The following is a 20,920-nucleotide window of genomic DNA, read 5'->3' on the forward strand; positions in this document are numbered from 1 at the left end:
CCAGGCTAATCGCCGTAGCATCTATTACTTTGGCATAATTTCAAATCTGCAGATGAGGTAATTAGATCCTAGCAGATGCCCTACAATCTGTTAGGGTTTAGGACTGGAGATTTGGTGTCTTCACCACTGAAACACATCAAAGGATTTATAATGTGGAATACATAAGAGTCGAACAGTGTTATTTCACAAAAGAATAAAAAAAATATTTATATAAATAGGTGTTATGTCCTTTGTTCACCCAAAACCTTTGGATGCCTTTTCTCAAGTGCTTTAAAATCATCTTGTGAATTTAACATGCAAACACACAAATCTGCCAGTCTTCAGAGTTCAGAGTTCAGTTCTGATGACAGAAGAAGGCATAACAAAAGACTCATTCAGTCGGCTAAAAAATGGCAGAAGATTTACACGCCAGTTTCGAGAAACAGACATTTTGTGAAACACACTTATTCGCATTCTTGCTGAAGATCACCTGAGAAGAATATAGCTCTCTCATGTCTGTACACTAAAAAGGACGCTACAGCAAAAGACGGTTAGCTAGCCTGGCTTGCTCAAACTTTCCACCTACATCTCCAAAGTACACAGATTAACATGTTAAAGATTCTGAACTATTCATATTGTTTTTATGCTTTGGTTATAACTTCAAAGAGAGTCAGCTGGCTAGCTGTATCCCCGTTTCCAGTCTTTACAATAAGCTAAGCTAACCATCTCGAGATCTATATTTAATACTCGCTAAATTTACTGTACAGATATTAGAGTGGCACCAATCTTCTTTTTTCTAACTCTCGAAAGCAAATAAGTGTAATATGCAAAATATCAAACTATTTCTTTAAAATTCGTTTCTCCTAAAGATGCCTCAGCTCTTTCTGGTCATGACGCTGTGACGCTGCAGTCTACAGGCACGTCTTAAGCATGACAGCCCTACATCTACAAGCCTTCATCACAAACATTTTGCTGAGGAGACAATTATTGTTGGTTTTTTGATAAAACCCATCACACAGTAAAACTTGGAGCCAAATGAAGAACCCACACCCAAACAAGCTACTTTGCTGAAAAATAGGAAACTCAGAATCTCACATAGAAAATCGGGTGGTGTCTCATGAAAATATGAAAATAGTATGATCTTTGTCTGTTGTTCTCTTGCAAGATCCACATCCTCTTTTTTTCTTCCAGAAGGCATCCAAAGAAAAGTAATACAACAGTGGATCCAGACAGCAGTTCACACTATCAAGACATATCAAAAGTGTAATCGCAGGTGTGATACTGGTAAGTAAACTAACTAACTAACCGACACAGGCAACAGACATATGGTGAACATAACAAAGTTCATGACAAAAATCAGCATGACATTAATCTTGTTGTTGACCCTTGGAGATTCCATCAGATGTATCCGTAGAGTCCAAGACACCAGAGCAGTGCACACAACATTGACTGCCAGCAAGGTGAACACTAACACCGGCTGAAAATAAAGAATTGGAGATGTACGCCTGTGTTTAAATTCAAAACAGGTCGTTTCATTGTAGCTGTTTAAAAATCTTGAAAAGTTCACACTCTCTGGGATGTTCATCACCAACACAAACAACCAAATGAGCGCAACAGCTCTCCAGGCTTTGGACGCGGTTCGTAGATGGCGTGACCTCAGAGGATAAACCACAGCCAGCAGCCGGTCCACGCTGATAAAGGTGATGAAGATGGAGCTTGATCGGATGTTGTTGCGAAAGAGCATTGTGATCCAGATGCATGCCATACTGCCCAGTGGCCAGGTTCCCGTGGCGTAAAAGTAGACTCTCATGGGCAAGGAGATGACGAGCAGCAAATCTGAGATCGACAAGTTGACCATGAACACAGCACTGGTGGATTTGAGGCTGTGGGATGTCAGTTTATGAGTGTATGAGTGTGTGTGTGTGTGTGTGTGTGTGTGTGTGTGTGTGTGTGTGTGTGTGTGTGTGTGTGTGTGTGTGTGTGTGTGTGTGTGTGTGTGTGTGTGTGTGATGATGATAATAATGACACAGGTGGTGTGATTGGCCTGTGATTGGTCCATTTGAAGGAACTGCTGCTTCTGGATTGGACCAGTGTATGACAGCAGTCTTTTAAAACCTCAGCTGACAGCCGCCTGCCTCACCTTCACTTCTCCCCATTTCCAACAAAGAGCCAGCATATTGTTCTAGAGTAATCGTACATCAAGCCTTTTGGAAAGCTTGTAAAGTTAGTAAATGGTAAGTGATTTGGGTTGGCTGGATTAGCCTGAAGTCCTAGTTTGTATAGTGTTTTCTGTGAATACTTCCTTTTAAATATGTCAATATGGAGCACATAGTAGCAAGCCCTTTTTGTCTGCTGTTTTACATATTTTTCTCTTGTTTATGGTTTAGGATTTTAAGTTAGAGATTTCTCATTATTTTATATTTAGTTTTCTTATATATGGGAGTTTAGGGCAAATTAGTGAACTTTTATATGTTGTTTTGGGCATTGCTCACTTCTGAAGCTAAATAAACTGCTACTCTGAAGTTTGACTCATTGTGCAGCTGGCCTTTCTTGGGAATTAGAAGAGTGGGGAGTCACACAGCATGTTATGTCTAGATTTCCCGTAGACCAGTGGCATAATACTGGTGATAGTAGGGCTATTTATACATATAATTGTATTGTGACATGCTTAGTTATATGGAAATGTATTGTGACACAGCTGTTAAAATTCAATTCACATTTATGTAGTATATATAAAAACAAATCCATTTTATGCAACTTTAAACTTCTACTTGGGAATTGATTTTAAACAGAATATTATTCCATGCAGTTTTCAGGCTTCTTTTTTTTTTAACCACTGTTTACCACTGATTTGCTCAAGCTACTAAAAACTGGTGTTGCATTAGCCTAAGTTAGTTGTTTAAAAATGTGTACTGTATGCTTCATCAAATTTTCACAGAACAAGTTATGCTGACTGGCTATATTTGCTTGACCACTACCATTTACACAGTGTATTTAAATGAACTTAAAGCTGCACTTATCAATATGTTTGTTAACAGTGGATCAAATAACATGTATCTTCAATAGAATACTAATGGTTAATCACTGACTTTGTCTTTCTGCTGTTTTGTGCGGAGCAAATACTGTAAGTGCAGTTTTTTTTCGGAAAACAGCTGCTTGCTGTGGCCAAAAATTACACTGTTGTGAGGCTGAACCCAAACAGTCAATTTATTGGCTGGAAGACCAAAACAATGAGATTAAAGATGCTATTACAGCTGAAGGAAACTGCAGAGTCGAGTGATAAATCTCTGTGGGTTCATCGTCCATTGTTAAAAATAATGTAAGCACCATTTCCCATAAGCCTCAGACATTTGCAGACTAAATGTCTGAAGCACGAGTGCTGACAGGAAAAAGTAAAAGAAATGATATTTCTTCTGTGTTAGCTTCTCTGCATTGGCTCCCTGTAAAATCCAGAATAGAATTTTTAAAATCCTCCTCCTCACCTACAAAGCCCTTAATGGTCAGGCACCATCATATCTTAAAGAGCTCATAGTACCCTACAACCCCACTAGCACACTGCGCTCCCAGAACGCAGGCTTACGTGTGGTTCCTAGATTCTCCAGAAGTAGATTGGGAGGCAGAGCTTTCGGTTTTCAGACTCTTCTACTGTGGAACCATCTTCCAGTTTGGGTCTGGGAGGCAGAAACCATCTCCACGTTTAAGAGTGGGCTTAAAACCTTCCTTTTTGATAAAGCTTATACTTAGGGCTGGCTCACGCTTCTCTTGAACCACCCCCTAGTTATGCTGCTATAGGCCTAGACTGCCGGGGGGACTTCCCATGATGCACCAAGCTCCTCTCTCCTCGTCTTCCTCAGCATCTGTACGCAATATTTCTGTCCCTGGTGCTGCAGAGTCTGGATCTGTGACTGCAAACCTCCTACTGCCTCGTTGATCCTGCTCAACACCCACTGCTTCAATCATTATGCTAAGTATTACTATTATTATATTTTGTATTAATACTATTATTATTCACCCTATTATTATAATTATTAGTTTTATTATTGGTCTCATTATTATTATATATCCTTATGTTGTACCTGTACTGTGCTATGCCCCCCCTCTCTCTTTCTCTCTCAACCCAGCTGGTCAAGGCAGATGGGGCTTAAAAGGGAGCTTTTCCTTGCCGCTGTTGCCAAGTGCTTGCTCATGGGGGACCATTTGGTCTCTGTAAATATAACTATAAAGAGTACGGTCTAGACCTGCTCTATATGAAAAGTGCCCTGAGATAACCTCTGTTATGATTCGTTACTATATAAGTAAAATTGAAATTAATTTAATTTAATTGAGCTCGATAGAAGAGGCGAGTCCATGAGTGAGTTGAGGGGTTGCAGTTAGCTCAGACATGTTTCTAATAACAGCAGGGAATACAAGAGCGAATACTGTAGAAGTTGTTAGACTTCAGAGATTACAACTAAACACAATGACTTTAAAAGAAAGCGTCAGTGAGTTTTAGGGATATAAACTAAACCAAGTTATGATGACATCAGTACCCGACATGCTTGTAGTTTCTTCGTGCAAGTAGTTTTTTCTAGCTTAATCTTTAATCTTTGTTTGTCTTTCTTGAAATCACAAATGTTTCAGTTTCTTATTGCAACTCCTGTAGTGAACGGTAATTTGTCATAGAACATGGAAACAACCGTCATGAATGTGCTTCATTTATTCATAAAGGCGAATCAAAGAAATGCAGAATGAGATATTGCACCGAGTTACCGAGCACTGAGTTACGGAAGCTAGTGCAACAGAGCCTAGCCTGGACATGAAGTCATGACTTTGGCGAAGTTTTTGCTCAAATTAAAACATTTTCAATTGCACAGACATGCCTTCCCCCCAATGGAGTGCTGCAGGGATAAAGTCTTTTTTTAGGCCAACCCAGAGGTTAGCATCTCCCGGTTCCCTCCATAAAAGGTCAGTGGGTTTTTCTATTGGTTTTTGGATTATTTCAGGAAATAAACTCTGTGACAAACAAAAGCTTATGATACTTACACATTTTCTTCAACAAGATAATCTTCAAAAATTAGTACCACTTTTATGAATGTCAAAGCCTAAATACAATCGCCATAAGTAAAAAGCTAATGTTAGGCTATAAATGAACGACACCACGGCTGCATGACTTTAATGTCACCACCACTAAACTGGCGAGTAGGTCAGTTTGCATGTTCTCTATTTGACGCTTAATGTCCCCAACAACCTCCGTAGTCTCATTTAGCCACTTGTTAGCAACATTTTTTAAAAATCCCGAGAGGGGTATTTACTGACATATTTCATGTTGCAGAATAAAACGTGAAAATGTATTGAGCTTGTGTTAACCACAGACCCAGTTTCAGGCATCCAACCAAAAACCCATCAACTTCAGGACAAGGGAACCGAAAGTGCGAAAATGTGAATTTATTTCTGGGTTTTAGGACTCATTCCTGCAGCGCTCTCTTTGTGCCACCCTGGGCCAATTTGCGTCCACCCCTGAAACGTCCTGTTTGAAATTCGGCTCATGTTCTCTCTGACCACTTCTGTAGTGAAGCTAATTACCTGCTGGCTCCAGCTTTGTATTTAGAGCATAGATGTGACAGTGGCATTGATCTGCTCATCTAACTCTTGGCTGGAAAGCGAATAAACATTTACCAAATTGTCAAACTTCTTTATTCTTCTTTCATTTCTACATATGATATACTGAGCTATAAATAAGATTGATCATATTTCATATTATTTACTTTTGTGTCATAACAAATGGTTACTTTAAAATAGAATGGAAAAAACAGTCGAACATTCCTCTTTCTTTTAACTCTCTGCGTAAACATAAATATCCACGTGTATATTTTTCCAGTAAATAGCTACCAAACAATCAAAATAAGCCTTGGTTACATTTGAGGCTTTCTGTCAGAGCAGCTCCCTGAGTTTTAAGGACACTTCGGCAAAATACATAACCGTTAACAGACACATCGAGTATTGCTGGAATTAAGCCAGTGTGTGCGTTCATGCAACCGCACACACTGTGTGAGCTTTGTTTTAGCAAGGTGAAGACTGTGTGTTTGTGCGCGCGTACGTTGCGAGACAATTATTGTCTCGTACACACTGATGCAACATGAGAAGAGGAAAAAGTCGAAAACTGCTCCTGTAACTCAACCACTCCAAAAAAAAAAAGCCATTACAAGGCAGAGAGATCTCATTACACCGCCAAGCTGATGCTCTGTTTTTGCTGAGCAGTTTATATATGGCCGGTACACACACAGACAGCCCCACATACACACAGTCTCACACTGTTCTCACGATATGTCAGATGCAGATCATAGTAATGTACAGATCATATCACAGTCATTTTTCAGGGATCACCTCATCACTGCAGCCTCTTCCAGGGTATATATAGGGAACTGATGAGTGGCAGAGATCCTCCTGAGTCCTGCTGATTGGATGTGCAATCAACTTACTGTAAAGTACCAAAGTATTTGGTGGTAAAGATGCTTCTGTCATCAGCCCGCTTTCTCATCCTTCTACTCTTCTTGAACTTTGTTGACTCTGGTAAGTTGCTGAATGTTCCACTGAATATGCGGGTTTACACCTTGATTTATGTTTGGTTTTATCCATTGCACTAAAATTGATCATTTGTTGATATTCAACATTTAAAAAAGCAGTTCATTAATATACATAACAGGACTTATCAATGTTTTTAAAAAGTAGAAATGATACTTCTATCAGAAACATTGCAGATGTTTTCTCATCATTTCAGGAAGACTTTTTTATGTTTTCATTCATGAAGGAACGAATTTCTACCACCTTGGTACAATGCGCCTCTGACTCCAAGTCCCGTTGGGGTGGTTAGACCCTGTTATACTTGCTTGCAAGTCTAGTTATGTTTGTAGTTGTCAAAGTTGAGCCCGAAAAACAAAACAAAACAAAACATATTGGTGGTGATGTTGAGTCCCTTGGGAAACTATTGTTGGATGGAGACTAAAAATAGATCATAGATTTTGTAGATAGAATTTTAAGTATTTTTGTCAGACATCCTGTCAGTGACATGGACATCAACCCTTCTTTGAAATTTAAGCAGATTTGGGTCAGCTGCTTTTGAGCCACACAGGAGGCTTTTTAGAGCAAGCTGAATCAGGTTGGAGGCCAGCAGGTCAGTACGGCTGCTGTAATGGTTCCCATCGCATAAGACTGAGTGTGGTGTTCCAAAAAAACAGCCAGACCCCTTACTTAGTAAAAAATATGATTTTGGGTGATATAAACCATTGAGTTTTGTATTATTTCCATCACTGTGAACCACTGTCATTCTCTCTTTTCCTTGCGACTTTGTTACTTTCTGAATGCTAGGGCGAGTTCTGAGGAAGATCAAGGAGCGTGTGCGTGATCTCCAACTGCAGAAAGCCAAGCAGCATCTCCTGATACACACAGTCAGTGGCCATCAGCCTCTCCAACATGTGAAGGAGGGACGGATTCACCAGCCACTGGACCACTTCAACCGCCATGACGTTAGCACCTTCCCTCAGGTAGAGAAGGGTCGAACTGTTATTTATTATTTACATTTCAGTTTCGTGGTATTTAGCTGTCGAGAGTGAGTGCATGGAGCAGAGGTCTGATATTTGAGATAGGAAAAGCAATTGTACACTTGACTTTGAAAACTTATGATGTTAATAAAAGAGAGCTTAAATTTGAACAAGTTTCTGTGACCACATAACCTACATGAAGGCAACATTTTATTTAAAGCATCAAAAACTACGGCATCATACAATATTTCAGAGGATCTTTCAATGTATTTCTGATGGTGTAAAGATGATAAAACAGCTGCCTTGTCAGCTTAAAACAAAAAATGGAGCAAACGAGCCTCCTGTGCCACTGAACTGTGCTGCTTTAAATTTGCCCCACAAACAAGAGCTGAACTGAGCAAAATCCATTAGTAGCTCTTACGCAGCAATGAGTGAGCTCTCAATACAGAGAAATCTAGACTAAATGAACTTTTTCACCTCCCCAACTCCACCAGGCAGTGACAAGATGATGTTTCCTGACAACATGAATTGAAATGTTCAGCTTCATTTAGCTCTCGCTGCCATTTGAGGCTGCCAATGTGCAAATTTGTCCAGCGTAGCATAAAGTAAAGGATTACTTGCACTAAAGCCATGAATGTGCACTGCTGCTGGTTTGGGTGAACTTGAATAAAACCTTTCTTTCTTTTTGTATTTTTCTTTGTCCGTCTCTCTCTGTCTGTCTTCTTCCAGAGGTTCTTTGTGAATGAGGCATACTGGCAGCATCCTGATGGTCCAGTGTTCCTCTTCATTGGAGGAGAAGGGCCCATCTTTGAGTTTGATGTTCTGGCAGGTACAGTAGGAGGCAGCACATGTCCTCACCTGTCTGATACACACTTTAAAACAGCAGATTGGTCAATGCAGAAAATGCCTGAATCAGCTATGAAACTGGCCAACACACTGTTAAAGGTTTGGAAACAAAAGTGAAAACACCATAAGTGAAGCATCATATAGTGTGTTAGTTAGGTGAGTAAGTTGACACGTGTTTATAAGCATATTTTTCATCCTGGCTTTATCTTTCCTGCTCTATGATGAGTTTTGACAGTACCCATCGTCCCTCTTCCCCTCCTGTTAATTTTGTCCCGTGTTTCTATCATTTAAAATTTTGAATTTGAATATTGGTATTATATTACATTGAAATATAATATATTACAGTGTAATTATTTAGTACATAGTGGTACCAGTGAAATACTTACTAGTAAACTGTACCGGGACAAATATGTGAGTACAAGGGAAAAAGACAAGAGGTTTGGGAATAAAGGGGTAATAACTTTGTGTTGAAGAGGGACTTAAAAATAAATGACACTAAGTATTTTTTTTAAATTACATTAAAAAGTTTTTCAATACAGGTTATAATTATTTATGCTGTATAAGGTGTTCATCATTGTTGCTGGGGAAAAAAACATTAAGCTTAGCCTGGGAAGACAGGTAAAAACTTCTAAAGCTATTGCTATGAAATAGGTATGTGTGTATAAGCTATATATATACATGTATATTATATATTATACATACACACCACAACTGGTCTGGTAACTGGTCTTCATGTTGTGGCTGATCAGTGTATAGAATGTGAAGCAATTGACATGTATTAATCACTTTTTTATTGACAAAAAATTACACCTTCCCTGACTTTCTCGGTTGCCTATAACAGCCTGTGGACTGATTTCTATGTAAAGGACTCAGGACGAATTTTCTGGGAAAAACCAAAGGATGTGACGTTTGAGCTTGCTCATAAGTGCCTTGCCTCAATGCCTCTCTTCCGCTCCCCTACAGCACCAAGAGTATGCAACACTAGCTAACGTTAGCTTAGAAATGGAGTCCACTAACATCAAAAAAACGACCAGGACTCCTAGCACAAAACGAAATGTCTGTTCTTTAGAACCTGTTACGTTGTAGATTTTATGTACATTATCTCCAGTCTAACGTTACTCATCCCACTCCTATCATCTGTTTATAACTGACGTTAGTTTAGGATTATCGTTGTTGCAACCCGCTGCCAGACCCATTCAGTACAGTAACGTGACTTGACAATATAAAAGTTCTATTCTATTATGCTGAAACATTGGCGCATCGATTTAGCAAAATGAGAGTTGTGATGAAAACTATCAAGTCAATAATGAAGTGTGGCAACACTTCTTATTTATAATATTCCGTGCAGTTCACTAACCGTTAGAGTTATCATCCAGCAAATTTAGCTACGCTGACATTAGTGAGCCTCTTGGTGAAAGCTAGACAAACTGCGATTGATGTAACTGGCTAGCTAGGTAATGCTGAAGATTGATATATATGCAGTCAATGTATCATACAATGACACTAGCCTATATTGTGCTAGCTAGCGAGCTGATAACGATATTACGCTTTATAAATCCTATTTCAAAAAAATTTAAAATTGGCCAAACTATAGCCTTTCATAGCCAGACCCATCTCCACAATCTATAGACTCAAATATAGTTTATAGCCAAACTCTAATAAAAGTGTAACCTCAGTTAACTCATCTATCGACATGATGCTGATCAATCACATTCAGTCTCATGTATGTCACGTCACTGTTTTGGCCGATGCCCGGGATGCTCGCTAAAGCCTATGTAAGGAGTGCGAACACACACGTGAGCAACAGGACTTCAGGAGCAACTAACTGCAGTTCACATAACGGCCACCGTGTCATTAACAACAAGGGTGCTCTGATTGTTAGATATAGTACCCTTTAATAGGCCATTTCTTTTTTACATTCAAGTTCCACACTTAGTTTGTATCCTTTTAATGACATGGCCATTATAAAACATACATGCTGTTGGTCCCTGTCTGTAGACTGTAATTATTTAATATGTACGGGATAATTAAAAAACTACTTACAGTGTTACTTTACTGTATTTCTAGGTTCCTCCTAAACACAGATTTATTTACACCTTATTCCCTGTACTTGTTCCATGTACCAACCTGTGCAGTATTTCACTGGTATTGTACCTCTTATAAACTGAATACTAACACTTTAACTTGCAGACTCTCAAACATTACTGAATATTTGCTTACTGCTTTCTTGCCAGAAATTGTGTTTGACACATTTCGTGGCACAGATGAAATATATGCATGCACACACAAATGACTATATAACACATGAAATCAAATGAACACTTGAAATAAAAAGCATTCTGATTTTTTTTTTTTTCACTGTTTACTGTACATACTGTACCTTTTGGGGCTTGACAGTGTGGTTGGTCATGACCTCCTCACACATTTTACATTTTTTAGAAGTTACATTAACTTTTAATCCCCTCCTACACTGCAATTGCATTTATCTAAAAATATGTAAACCTTGCTACATGCTGACTCTTATCTGCTTTGACCATATATTCCCAGGTCACCATGTTGACATGGCTGAAGAACATGGGGCTCTGCTATTAGCTGTGGAGCATCGTTTCTATGGTGACAGCATCAACCCTGACGGCCTCAAAACAGAGAACCTGGCAGACCTTAGCAGCCAGCAGGCGTTAGTGTTGGCCTCCTACCATTTCGTGTGTGTGTGTGTGTGTGTGTGTGTGTGTGTGTGTGTGTGTGTGTGTGTGTCTGTCTGTCTGTCTGTCTGTCTGTCTGTCTGTCTGTCTGTCTGTCTGTCTGTCTGTCTGTCTGTCTGTACATGCATGGTTGTTTATGTGTGTCTTGCACCCTGCTTTTGTCTTCACCACCTCTACCTCATTGCATTTGAATGTGCATGTTTATCTTTTTAGTTCATTTATGTTCATTCTGTTTTCTTTAATCTTTCTCTCACACTTCCCTCTGTCTCTGTTATTGTGTATTTCATAACTGGTTAAGAGGGTTTTTCCCAAATTTCTAGACTGTAGCTCTGTGTGAACTGACACAGGAAGTGCTTTGACGAATTCCAGCCTCTGTCAAATTCTGTGTTGCCTGGTCCAAGGACACACAGGAGGTTTACGTCAACGTGTAGCCTGAGCTCCATCTCGCCTTATTAAGGCCTAATGTCAGAACAGAGATAAAGTGATATATGTGGGATGAGCAAGTGGAGAGTGAGAAGACTGAATCTGACCATATTTGGTAACGAACCAAAGTTGGGAGTGGGATACCCTGAATATTAAAGGATTAATTTGCATAAGCCTATATATTTGGGACAACCCCTTGATATTGTTGGAGAATCAGAATTAGAGAATCGGACTCAACTGGACCATTGCAGGCTTTTTAATTAGACCTCAATGATTCTCTCCCTGCGAACTATGTATACCTGATTTTTATAAATAAAGAAAACTCAAAAGGAGCATCGACATGCTGTGAATCATTCTGCTCCACTCAAGAAGTTCAAGGTCGTGATATATGACACTGTCTTTCTTTCTTTTCATTTACATTTGTCTGTACGACCTTGTATGTATCTATAGACATGTGTATTTGTTTTTGTCAAGTGAAGGGTAAAAAATGCTGAACTTTTGTATTCCTCCCTCTTTGGTCTAGGCTTGCTGACTTGGCTGTGTTTCAGCAGTACATCAGCCAAAACTTCAATCTGAGCCACAGGAACACCTGGATCAGCTTTGGAGGCTCCTATGCTGGAGCTCTGTCTGCCTGGTTCAGAGGAAAGGTGCATGACTGCACCCAGATATGAACCTCTGGAAGCATTCAAAGATGCATAAGGCTTAATGCTCTTTGCTGTTTTAAGTAACAATTATTTAAAAAACAAAGAGATTCTTGACTAATCATCCAGTATGAAGAGATCTCTCTTACTGTAGTTCTGTATAATTTTACAAAAATATTTTGAAATCAGAATCATTTTGATTAAAATCCCCTATTAGGAACCAGTTGGTCAGGAAAAGCTGCACTGTGAGCACTGTGAGCAATATTTCCTTTCCTGTCATAATGGTGGCTCCTTTGTTCACACCCTAAAGGAGATAAGAAAAGGATGTACTGAAGCTCCTTCCTTATCATTTAGTGAATCTACAACCACCTATCATGTCTACCACTCAGATACTTCCAGGTCCACAAACTAAATAAAAAGATGTTACTAACACATAGCAGGCCGTCTGGCTTTGACTAATGATCACTGAAGTGATCCCAAGAGTAAAGTGTCAAACAAACAGTTGAATCAGTGTCACTCTCATGTCCCGGATCATTAATAATCTAAGCTGTTTGTTCAGGCTGCTGTTATTCTGTTTGTTCTTATCGTCAGCAAATCCCATGAAAAGACCAAACCAACAATGTGTTTGTCTTTCTGACTTACCTACCCTGTCTGTGGCATTCAGCCCAATTAAGCCCATTTGTTGCTAGTGAAGATGGAAATCTTCAAAAATGAATCACAAATACATCATTTAATTTTTAAAACAGCCTAAAAAAATGTACTAAAACAGCTGGGCACTATAGCTACTGTAAAACAGAAGTGAATAGTATATTTGTTGGGGACTATCTTTAGGGGCGGATCTGGCTGCTACATTAGAGGATTTACAGCAGTAGCACGATGACTCAAAATAAAATTACAGTGGCCACGTTCATCCTGATGAACATTTCAAACAGTGCAACAATGTGGCTGACTGATATGCTTTTAGTAGTTTTTTTTTTTTTTTTACAACAATTGAGCTTGATGGCACAGAGGAATAAGCTATATTGGGCTTTGGATACACAGACAGATACGTTCTCTTTCCTCCCTCCTCTCTCTCTTTCTCTCTCAACCCAGCAGGTCGGGGCAGACGGCAGCCCACCATGAGCCAGGTTCTATTCAAGGTTTCTACCTGTTAAAAGGGAGCTTTTCCTTGCCGCTGTTGCCAAGTGCTTGCTCATGGGGGACCATTTGGTCTCTGTAAATATAACTATAAAGAGTATGGTCTAGACCTGCTCTATATGAAGAGTGCCCTGAGATAACCTCTGTTATGATTTGGCATGAAAGCTACGACCCATATATTAATTTGTTCTTAAGCTCTTGTCACTCCTCTGTCTCTGTTTCTCTTGCATCCTGCTGCAGTTTCCCCATCTGGTGTACGGAGCTGTGGCCTCCTCTGCTCCTGTAAAGGCGAAGCTGGACTTCTCTGCCTACAACAATGTAAACACAATCCAACACAATCCATAGTCACAATATTAGCACATTACCATGGATGTAGCCAGGATTTTAAAATACTATAGTCATTAGCCCAAATGCCAGTGCTAAATAAATCTGAGAAGAGGAAGTTCCTAACTTTATGGTATAAATGAAGGTTCAAATCCTTCTCCACATGTAACTGTGGTGGGAAATTGTAAATCCCATTATTTTATTTTCATTATAATTTATCTTTTTTTTGTATTCATAGAATGTAAAACTCTTCTCAGGTCATTAACCCCCCCCCCCAAGCTCCCACAAATATTACCAAAGACATGAACTTAGAGTCCTCAAATGTACCTACAGCCCTGCATGTTACATAAACACAATAGGTAATTATCACTAACTAACCTAGTGATACGTGCCTTCTTTAAATTACCATATTCTCACACTCATATCTGTCAATTTCTCTGTTTCAGATTGTTGGTTTGAGTCTGCTGAACAAAGCAGTTGGTGGCTCAGAGAAGGTATGAGGACAGCCACTTATCTGTGCATCATATGGCATGCATTAAATTCCTGTGTAGAACTTCACCCTCATCATCTTCCTGCAGTGTTTGGCTGTTGTGCAGGAAGCCTTTGCTGCTTTGGAGGTAGCCTTGATGGCCGGTAATGCCAGCCAGGTGACTGTGGACTTTGGCTGCTGTCAGAGTCCCAAGGATTCTGATGATCAGGTGATGGCTTTGCTTTTGATGAGATGCTTTAGGGGAATAAGTTAGTGGTTGTAAGACTTGACAAAGAGCTGCAAAGAACCATAGATGGCCTATTTTTTGGCCCTTTTTTTTCACTTTCTAAAATAATAATAAATAAATAAAATACAGACCACCACACTGACACTGTCTCCAAATATATGCACTACAGTCCATTGATAACACTGGGTTACTAAATTGACCACTAAGTTACAGATAGCCAGTTGGCGAAAGGGCCCCATGTAAATTTGTACTGATCAAGCTTATTCAGTTGAAAGTATGCCAATCTCTCAAAAGCAGCCAACTGCGCCATTGTTGCAGCACATTTGTCGTAATGGGGCAGGTGTTTCTTCCTCCGTGTCTCAGTAATAACCCTTTGGTTGTTGTAAGAGTCAAAATAATCCATCTCTTTTCGAAGGAGGAGAAGTCAGTGTCCTAGAGCTCAAGATAGGCATTTTTGGAGATTTGGAACTTTTTGTTTAGGACTTCAAACATGATCTCTTGGATATTATTCCACCAGTCCTTGGACATGTCCTGAGTATATGTAGAAGAGGCCTCATGTTCTTCACATTAGTTTCAATTTCTACGGTTGTTGTGGTGTCCGATGCCATCTGTGTATTCTTTTCAGTTGGATAAACTGATTTCCCATTCCCTCGTACATTGTATTAAGGTTATTCAATCCTGACTTCCAGTCTGCAGGTGAAATGTCCACAGCCAGTGTTTCTTGACCTTGAGCACGGGGGTCACAATTATGTGACCCCTTGCTACCCTTGTAGTAAGTGATAGATCTTGGGAGTCATGCCCCTGCATGATAATGATTCTAATCAGCAGATCCTCAGTTGGGCTGCCCATGGAGCAGGTAAGAGGGCTGTTCCAAACCCAAATCCATACAACCATATCACATGAACCTCTTTATTAACACAAACCGTTATAATATAATATAATATAATATAATATAATATAATATAATATAATATAATATAATATAATATAATATAATATAATATAATATAATATAATATAATATAATATAATATAATATAAGTTTTCATACAATTGAACTGTCAGTGTTTAATCTGGTCAGGTGAAGCTAGACATTTCAGCCATTTATCCACCACATTTAGCCAACTATTTGAGCTGTATATTCATCACTTATAGCTAATTATTTCCATCATTCATCTATTACTTTTGCTATTTCGACCATTTATCTATGCACTCTCAATTCTAACATGTGTCCAGGTATTACAGCTAACTCAAAATGTGGATAGATTTTTTTTTCATTAAATCATAATGTCTAATCTATTCAAACTAACTGAGCTACTCAACCATTTTTTACATGTACCTCTGGTTGGGAATCCCTATTAAAAATAATCATTTCATCATATTTCACTCTTTATTCTCTTTATTCTTCATCCATCTTTTTTTGTTTGTTTGTTTATTTGCATTCTGATGCGGACTAAATGCTTCTGAATGGAAAATTACTCTTTTGCCATGCACCTCTACTTCAGATTGAGCTGATGCAAAACCTGGCCGACATCATCATGGGAACTGTGCAGTACAACGAAGAAGGGGTCCTCCTGTCCATTAATGAGCTCTGTGGTCTCATGACCAATAAGAGCGCGGCATATGAGGGGGAGATGGAGGCTTACAACCGCCTTGTTAAACTTGCACAGGTATGGACAACACGCTCACACAGGCAATGCAAAGATGACCTCATCCACTGGTCATGCACAGTTTAAAACCAGCAGATGTCACTGTTGCGCTATATTTGTGAATTTTTCATTAGTGACCAGGGATCAGGGACCCCAAGCTGCTTGTTTTCCATTTCCTGTCTTTTCTATTCTTTTGTTTGTTTGTTTGTTTGTTTGTTTGTTTTAGTTTTCTTCTGTGTGTATGTGTCTGTCGTCTGCAGATTTACCGCTCCACCAGTGAAGAACCCTGTCTGGACATCTCCCATGAGAAAACAGTGAAGGATCTCATGGACACGTCCCTCAAGTCGAGCAGAAGAGCAGCAAGACAGTGGACCTATCAGACCTGCACTGAGTTTGGCTTCTGTAAAACACACACCCACACACACACACACAGCAACACAAATATAGTCAAAATCATCCTTTCTATATCTTGAACCTCTTTTGTGTGTGTGTGTGTGTGTGTGTGTGTGTGTGTGTGTGTGTGTGCGTGTGCAGACCAGACTTGTGAGGATGCCACTTGTCCATTTTCTGGGATGCTGACCCTGCAGGCCGACACTCACCTCTGTCCCATGCTGTTTGGCATTCCCCAGCATTCCCTCCCTGCACGCATTGCCTTCACAAATACTTACTATGGAGGAGACAACCCTCACACACACAGGGTGCTTTATGTCAATGGTGAGATTTGATTTACAAGAAAATACTTAAGGGTCAAGAAAATAACAACAAATGAACCTAAGGAGTAAACTAAAGTAAGGGATCAGTGGCTCGAGATTTTCTTGACTTATTTAAAATCTCTATCGTCATTTCCACAGGTGGAATTGACCCATGGCAGGCGCTGTCAGTGGTCCGGGAAAGGACTGAGGATGAAGAAGAGGCTGAGACCATTTTCATTGAAGACACTGCTCACTGTGCTGATATGATGACTAGAAGAGTCACAGACCGCTGCTCACTCAAGAAAGCCAGAGAGGTATGTACACCTCACCAATTCATTAATCTGTACAACAAACATCAGGATCAAAAAGTCCTAATATATTTGACCAAATGCGTTAGCACAAGGCCCGCTTACTGGAAACAGTAACTGAGCAGAATCTACCCATGATGAAGGCTGCGAGATGTGGCCGAGTTCCAGAAAGTTTTCAGCAAGACATTTTTTCACCAGTGACCAATTCAAGTTCCTTCCTGATATATGTGTTACAGCAGACACGGAAAAGCATTCAGATATCAGTCAGTGTTGTTGTCACACTATCTATAGTGTTCCCTTAAAGGGTATGTTCACCTATTTTCATGTCTGTCTTAAAACAACCCCCCCCATGCCCATGGGTACTTTGAAAGTTACTGATTGTCATCACTCTCCCTGTTCATGCTGGCTGTGAGGAAATCCTCTCCTGATGTTATTTCAACGTAAGAGATAGGGAACAAAATCCACAGTCGTCGTGTGGCGCAAAAAAAAACTTCTTTTAAAACTAAAATCAAAGCTATACTGAGGCATTCTCATTCATAAGAATGAGGGGAACTCTATCGACATGATGGTGGTGCCAACGCAGAGGGCTCCAGCCATGGCTGAACCTGGCTCGATTTTTGCTGCAACGCAATACGACATCATCCATCAGGGTGTTGAACTGGACGATCAAATATGTGCAAGCACACATTGCTAGTAGCTTTCTTTGTAATGTGAACACCATATTTCTACAGTTTACTTTGTGGTGGTTGCAATGAACGATAGATGATTCCTGCTATGATAACTTTCAGAGATGTTAAGTCCTGTCTCAGAGTATTGTAAACCACCATGCAGTCTTTTGGCATCTGATGAGCCTTCAAACTCGTATTAGATTCAGCTGAAGCTTAGGATACACTTTTGCACAGAACATGGACAGTGGATTTTGTCCTCCCTTTTATACACTGGGATCATGCCAGAAAGGGATCTCCTATCCTCCTATCAGCAACTCTGTGGAGAGGAAGAATGCCTACATAAATAACTATGTCATTGCTCATGTGGACAAGTGAGGATTGTATTAATCTATCCTTTAAACGGAATTGATTCTGAATCATCATTTTATAATCATTACTAGTGGTAGTGTTATTTGCATATTATTTTCAGTGAAAATTGTTTGCATCCATGACAATTGAAGTCCTATATGGAGGCTTTTCCAGGCCTGAATGCTTTATATTCTTGATCTTTTTGCTTGAAATGTGCCAAATTCAACTAACTTTCAACAGTAGCGGCAGAGTGTATCATGAATCACTTACTTACTGTAATATTAGGAAACGCTCACCTCACTCATCCCACATCCATATCAGCCTTTAAAAGCAGATATTATTTTATAAGTGTTGGGTTGTTAGCGTTGTTGGTTGTTGCCACTTTTTAAGAATGAAGACATGTATGTTTTGGTGATCGTAACACATTGTTTTCCTTTCTTCCCTTCTCTCAGGAGATTGAGAAGCATGTGGCCAGCTGGCTGAGGACAGCTGCCCAGGAGAAGATGGACAAAAGCAGTGTCTGATCAGCTCACATTATAACCTGATCAGCTCTTATCACTGTCCCCTTTAAGTGATAAGACGCAGTTACTAAGCTGGTGTGCCCGCCTGCTCTGCTTCATTCTCCTCATCCTCCATTTCCTGTCTCCTGTTTTCCACCTCCTCACTCTCCATCTATAATCATCTCATAGCACTGCGTTTGATCTGCGTGTTTGTTTGGGGTTTGGTTGTATTTTTTGTTTGTATGCCTTTACAGATTTTTTCCCTGTTTTAAAGTTACTATTCATTGGGCTTCATATCAAATTTCTTAGTTTTCTTAGATTTAATATAAATGGAAATTTTAAAGGTTTATATCTACTGAATTTATGTGTTTATGCTTATAATAATTATTTTAATGGCTGTGTCTTCCTTTGTAGTGTATGGCCATTAAAATATAATCTTATGGCTTGGCTGTGTTTTTTTGTGTGTGTGTGTGTGTGTGTGTGTGTGTGTGTGTGTGTGTGTGTGTGTGTGTGTGTGTGTGTGTGTGTGTTCATCAGTTGTCATAACCTTGTCATACCACTAGGGCGTGATATTGCTGCATGTCAAACTCGATTCTTGATCCTCATTCTCTAAAAAACACAGGGAATCAGTACTCGCAATAGTTTGCCACACTGATCTTTATCTGTTGTTGTAAATAAAAGGCAGCAAACGTCTTTATTGTGAACACTTAGCACAGATTAATATCTCTCATTGCGGGGCATTTGTTCAGGAGTGAGAAGGGAAATTGAATGTGTTATATCACAGCAAATCCGTGAATGTGAGACCGTTGGATTGTTGTGCCTGTAACAGTGAGAGAAATATTGACGAGATGGAGAGTGTTTGTGAGAGAAAGTTGAGGAAGCACCAGTTGTACTAAGGCCATCTGTTTCCGTATGGGCTGGTGTGTGTGTGTGTGTGTGTGTGTGTGTGTGTGTGTGTGTGTGTGTGTGTGTGTGTGTGTGTGTGTGTGTGTGTGTGTGTGTGTGTGTGTGTGTGTGTGTGTGTGTGTGACCCACTCAGTAGGGGGGTCAAAAGTGGGGGGTCATGGCCCCACTGACCCTGTGGGAGTGGGAGATCATCAATCAACTAGAGGCTGGACAGAGTAGCAGGAGGGGACACACGCACACACACACACGCACACACACACACACACACACACACACACACACACACCTAGATACTGTAACACATACACTCTGCAAATGTACCTGGGAAAATCTAATATGAAATGTATTTTGTATTAAATGCATTAAAGCACCATTCAATCAAACACATAATGAATAGAATATATAGAATAGAACTGAAATTTCTCTTGTGGATAGCTGATGAACTGCACACACACACACACACACACACACACACACACACACACAGACAGACACACACACACATTCACACACTGAGTTACACACATAAAAGGCCTCTGAGACATTTGCTGCTGGCCAAATAGGCCGCATGTTTGTTGTGTTTGATAACATACATGCTTTCTTATTCATGGAAAGCTCACAGATGCTATCAAACACTTCAGCGCAGAGAGAGAGAGGGACGGATGGAAAGAAAGTGAGTAAACCAGCAGCACTTTTTCACTGCAGTGCTTCCATTTCATCCTCTTTCTATCAACCTCTCATCTCTTTGCTATTGTAAACAAGCACACCACCCACACCCACACACACACACACACACACACTCCAAAGGCCGCTATCAGGGTTATCAGCCAGCATTTGCAGAGTGACAGGGCATGCTTTTTCTCTCTCCTCCATCCCTCCTCCTTCTCTTCCTCCTCCTCCTCCTCCTGCAGCCTGTCCTGTTGATCAATGAGGAAGTTCTTGGGCCTCAACTATTAATCAGAGCCTATCGGCTATCTGTCTGCCGGGCCAACCAATCACGGCCCTCCGACAGCTGGGCCATGAAAAATGTGGCCTGGTGGACGGAGGGGAGGTTGGGGACGATGAGAGGGAGGGTGTTGGCAGGGGTCAGGGAGGGGAGGAGGGAGGTGAAGGAGCACTCTATCTGATCCGAGTCAGATCACAGCTGTACAGCTGCACTTTATACACTTACAGTTGATTCTTAACATCATGAGGCCTGCCATATGCACTCACACGCACACACATGAATGAGTGCACAGGTGCAGGTTTTATGACTAATACACACAATAAATGATAAATCAATTCAATCGACACAATATTGCCCCTGATTCGCACTTACATCAAATTGAGGCATTTTACAGCCATAGAGCGCCCACCGTGTTACCAGTCCTTTCATTGGGTTTCGGTTAGAGCGACAAAATCATGGAAAAGGTTAATGAGCAGTGTTTTTATGGAGTCTTTGCAGCAAAAGCTCCCCAGCAAGAACTGAAACCCTGTCGATCTGTTGTCCAATAACAAGGCCTGTCCTCACGGCCAAAAGTTTCATCAACACGCTACCATCCCTCTTCTGCATAATCACCATGCT

General features: G+C 40.2%; 1 protein-coding gene and 1 pseudogene across 1 annotated transcript; one reads left to right on the forward strand and one right to left on the reverse strand.

The window, feature by feature from the left end:
• Nucleotides 1-97: 97 nt before the first annotated feature.
• Nucleotides 98-3,939, reverse strand: LOC120792155 (annotated as a pseudogene).
• Nucleotides 2,131-18,805, forward strand: LOC120792542 (thymus-specific serine protease). Its single transcript, XM_040131798.1, has 14 exons — nucleotides 2,131-2,213; nucleotides 3,834-3,947; nucleotides 7,324-7,499; nucleotides 8,226-8,325; nucleotides 10,890-11,019; nucleotides 11,991-12,114; nucleotides 13,486-13,563; nucleotides 14,016-14,063; nucleotides 14,148-14,267; nucleotides 15,791-15,955; nucleotides 16,195-16,336; nucleotides 16,469-16,648; nucleotides 16,786-16,940; nucleotides 18,403-18,805. Exons 2-14 carry the CDS (start codon nucleotides 3,941-3,943, stop codon nucleotides 18,472-18,474), a joined length of 1,497 nt encoding a protein of 498 aa, XP_039987732.1. The 5' UTR covers nucleotides 2,131-2,213; nucleotides 3,834-3,940; the 3' UTR covers nucleotides 18,475-18,805.
• Nucleotides 18,806-20,920: the final 2,115 nt, after the last annotated feature.

Source organism: Xiphias gladius, chromosome 7, assembly GCF_016859285.1.
Source record: "Xiphias gladius isolate SHS-SW01 ecotype Sanya breed wild chromosome 7, ASM1685928v1, whole genome shotgun sequence".
Lineage (NCBI taxonomy): Eukaryota > Metazoa > Chordata > Actinopteri > Istiophoriformes > Xiphiidae > Xiphias > Xiphias gladius.

Bases quoted from the DNA above. Each gene is read 5' to 3' on its own strand.
- LOC120792542 (XM_040131798.1), top strand. The intron at 15,956-16,194 runs GTATGGACAACA...TGTCGTCTGCAG, and splicing joins GCCTTGTTAAACTTGCACAG to ATTTACCGCTCCACCAGTGA. The intron at 16,649-16,785 runs GTGAGATTTGAT...TCATTTCCACAG, and splicing joins CAGGGTGCTTTATGTCAATG to GTGGAATTGACCCATGGCAG.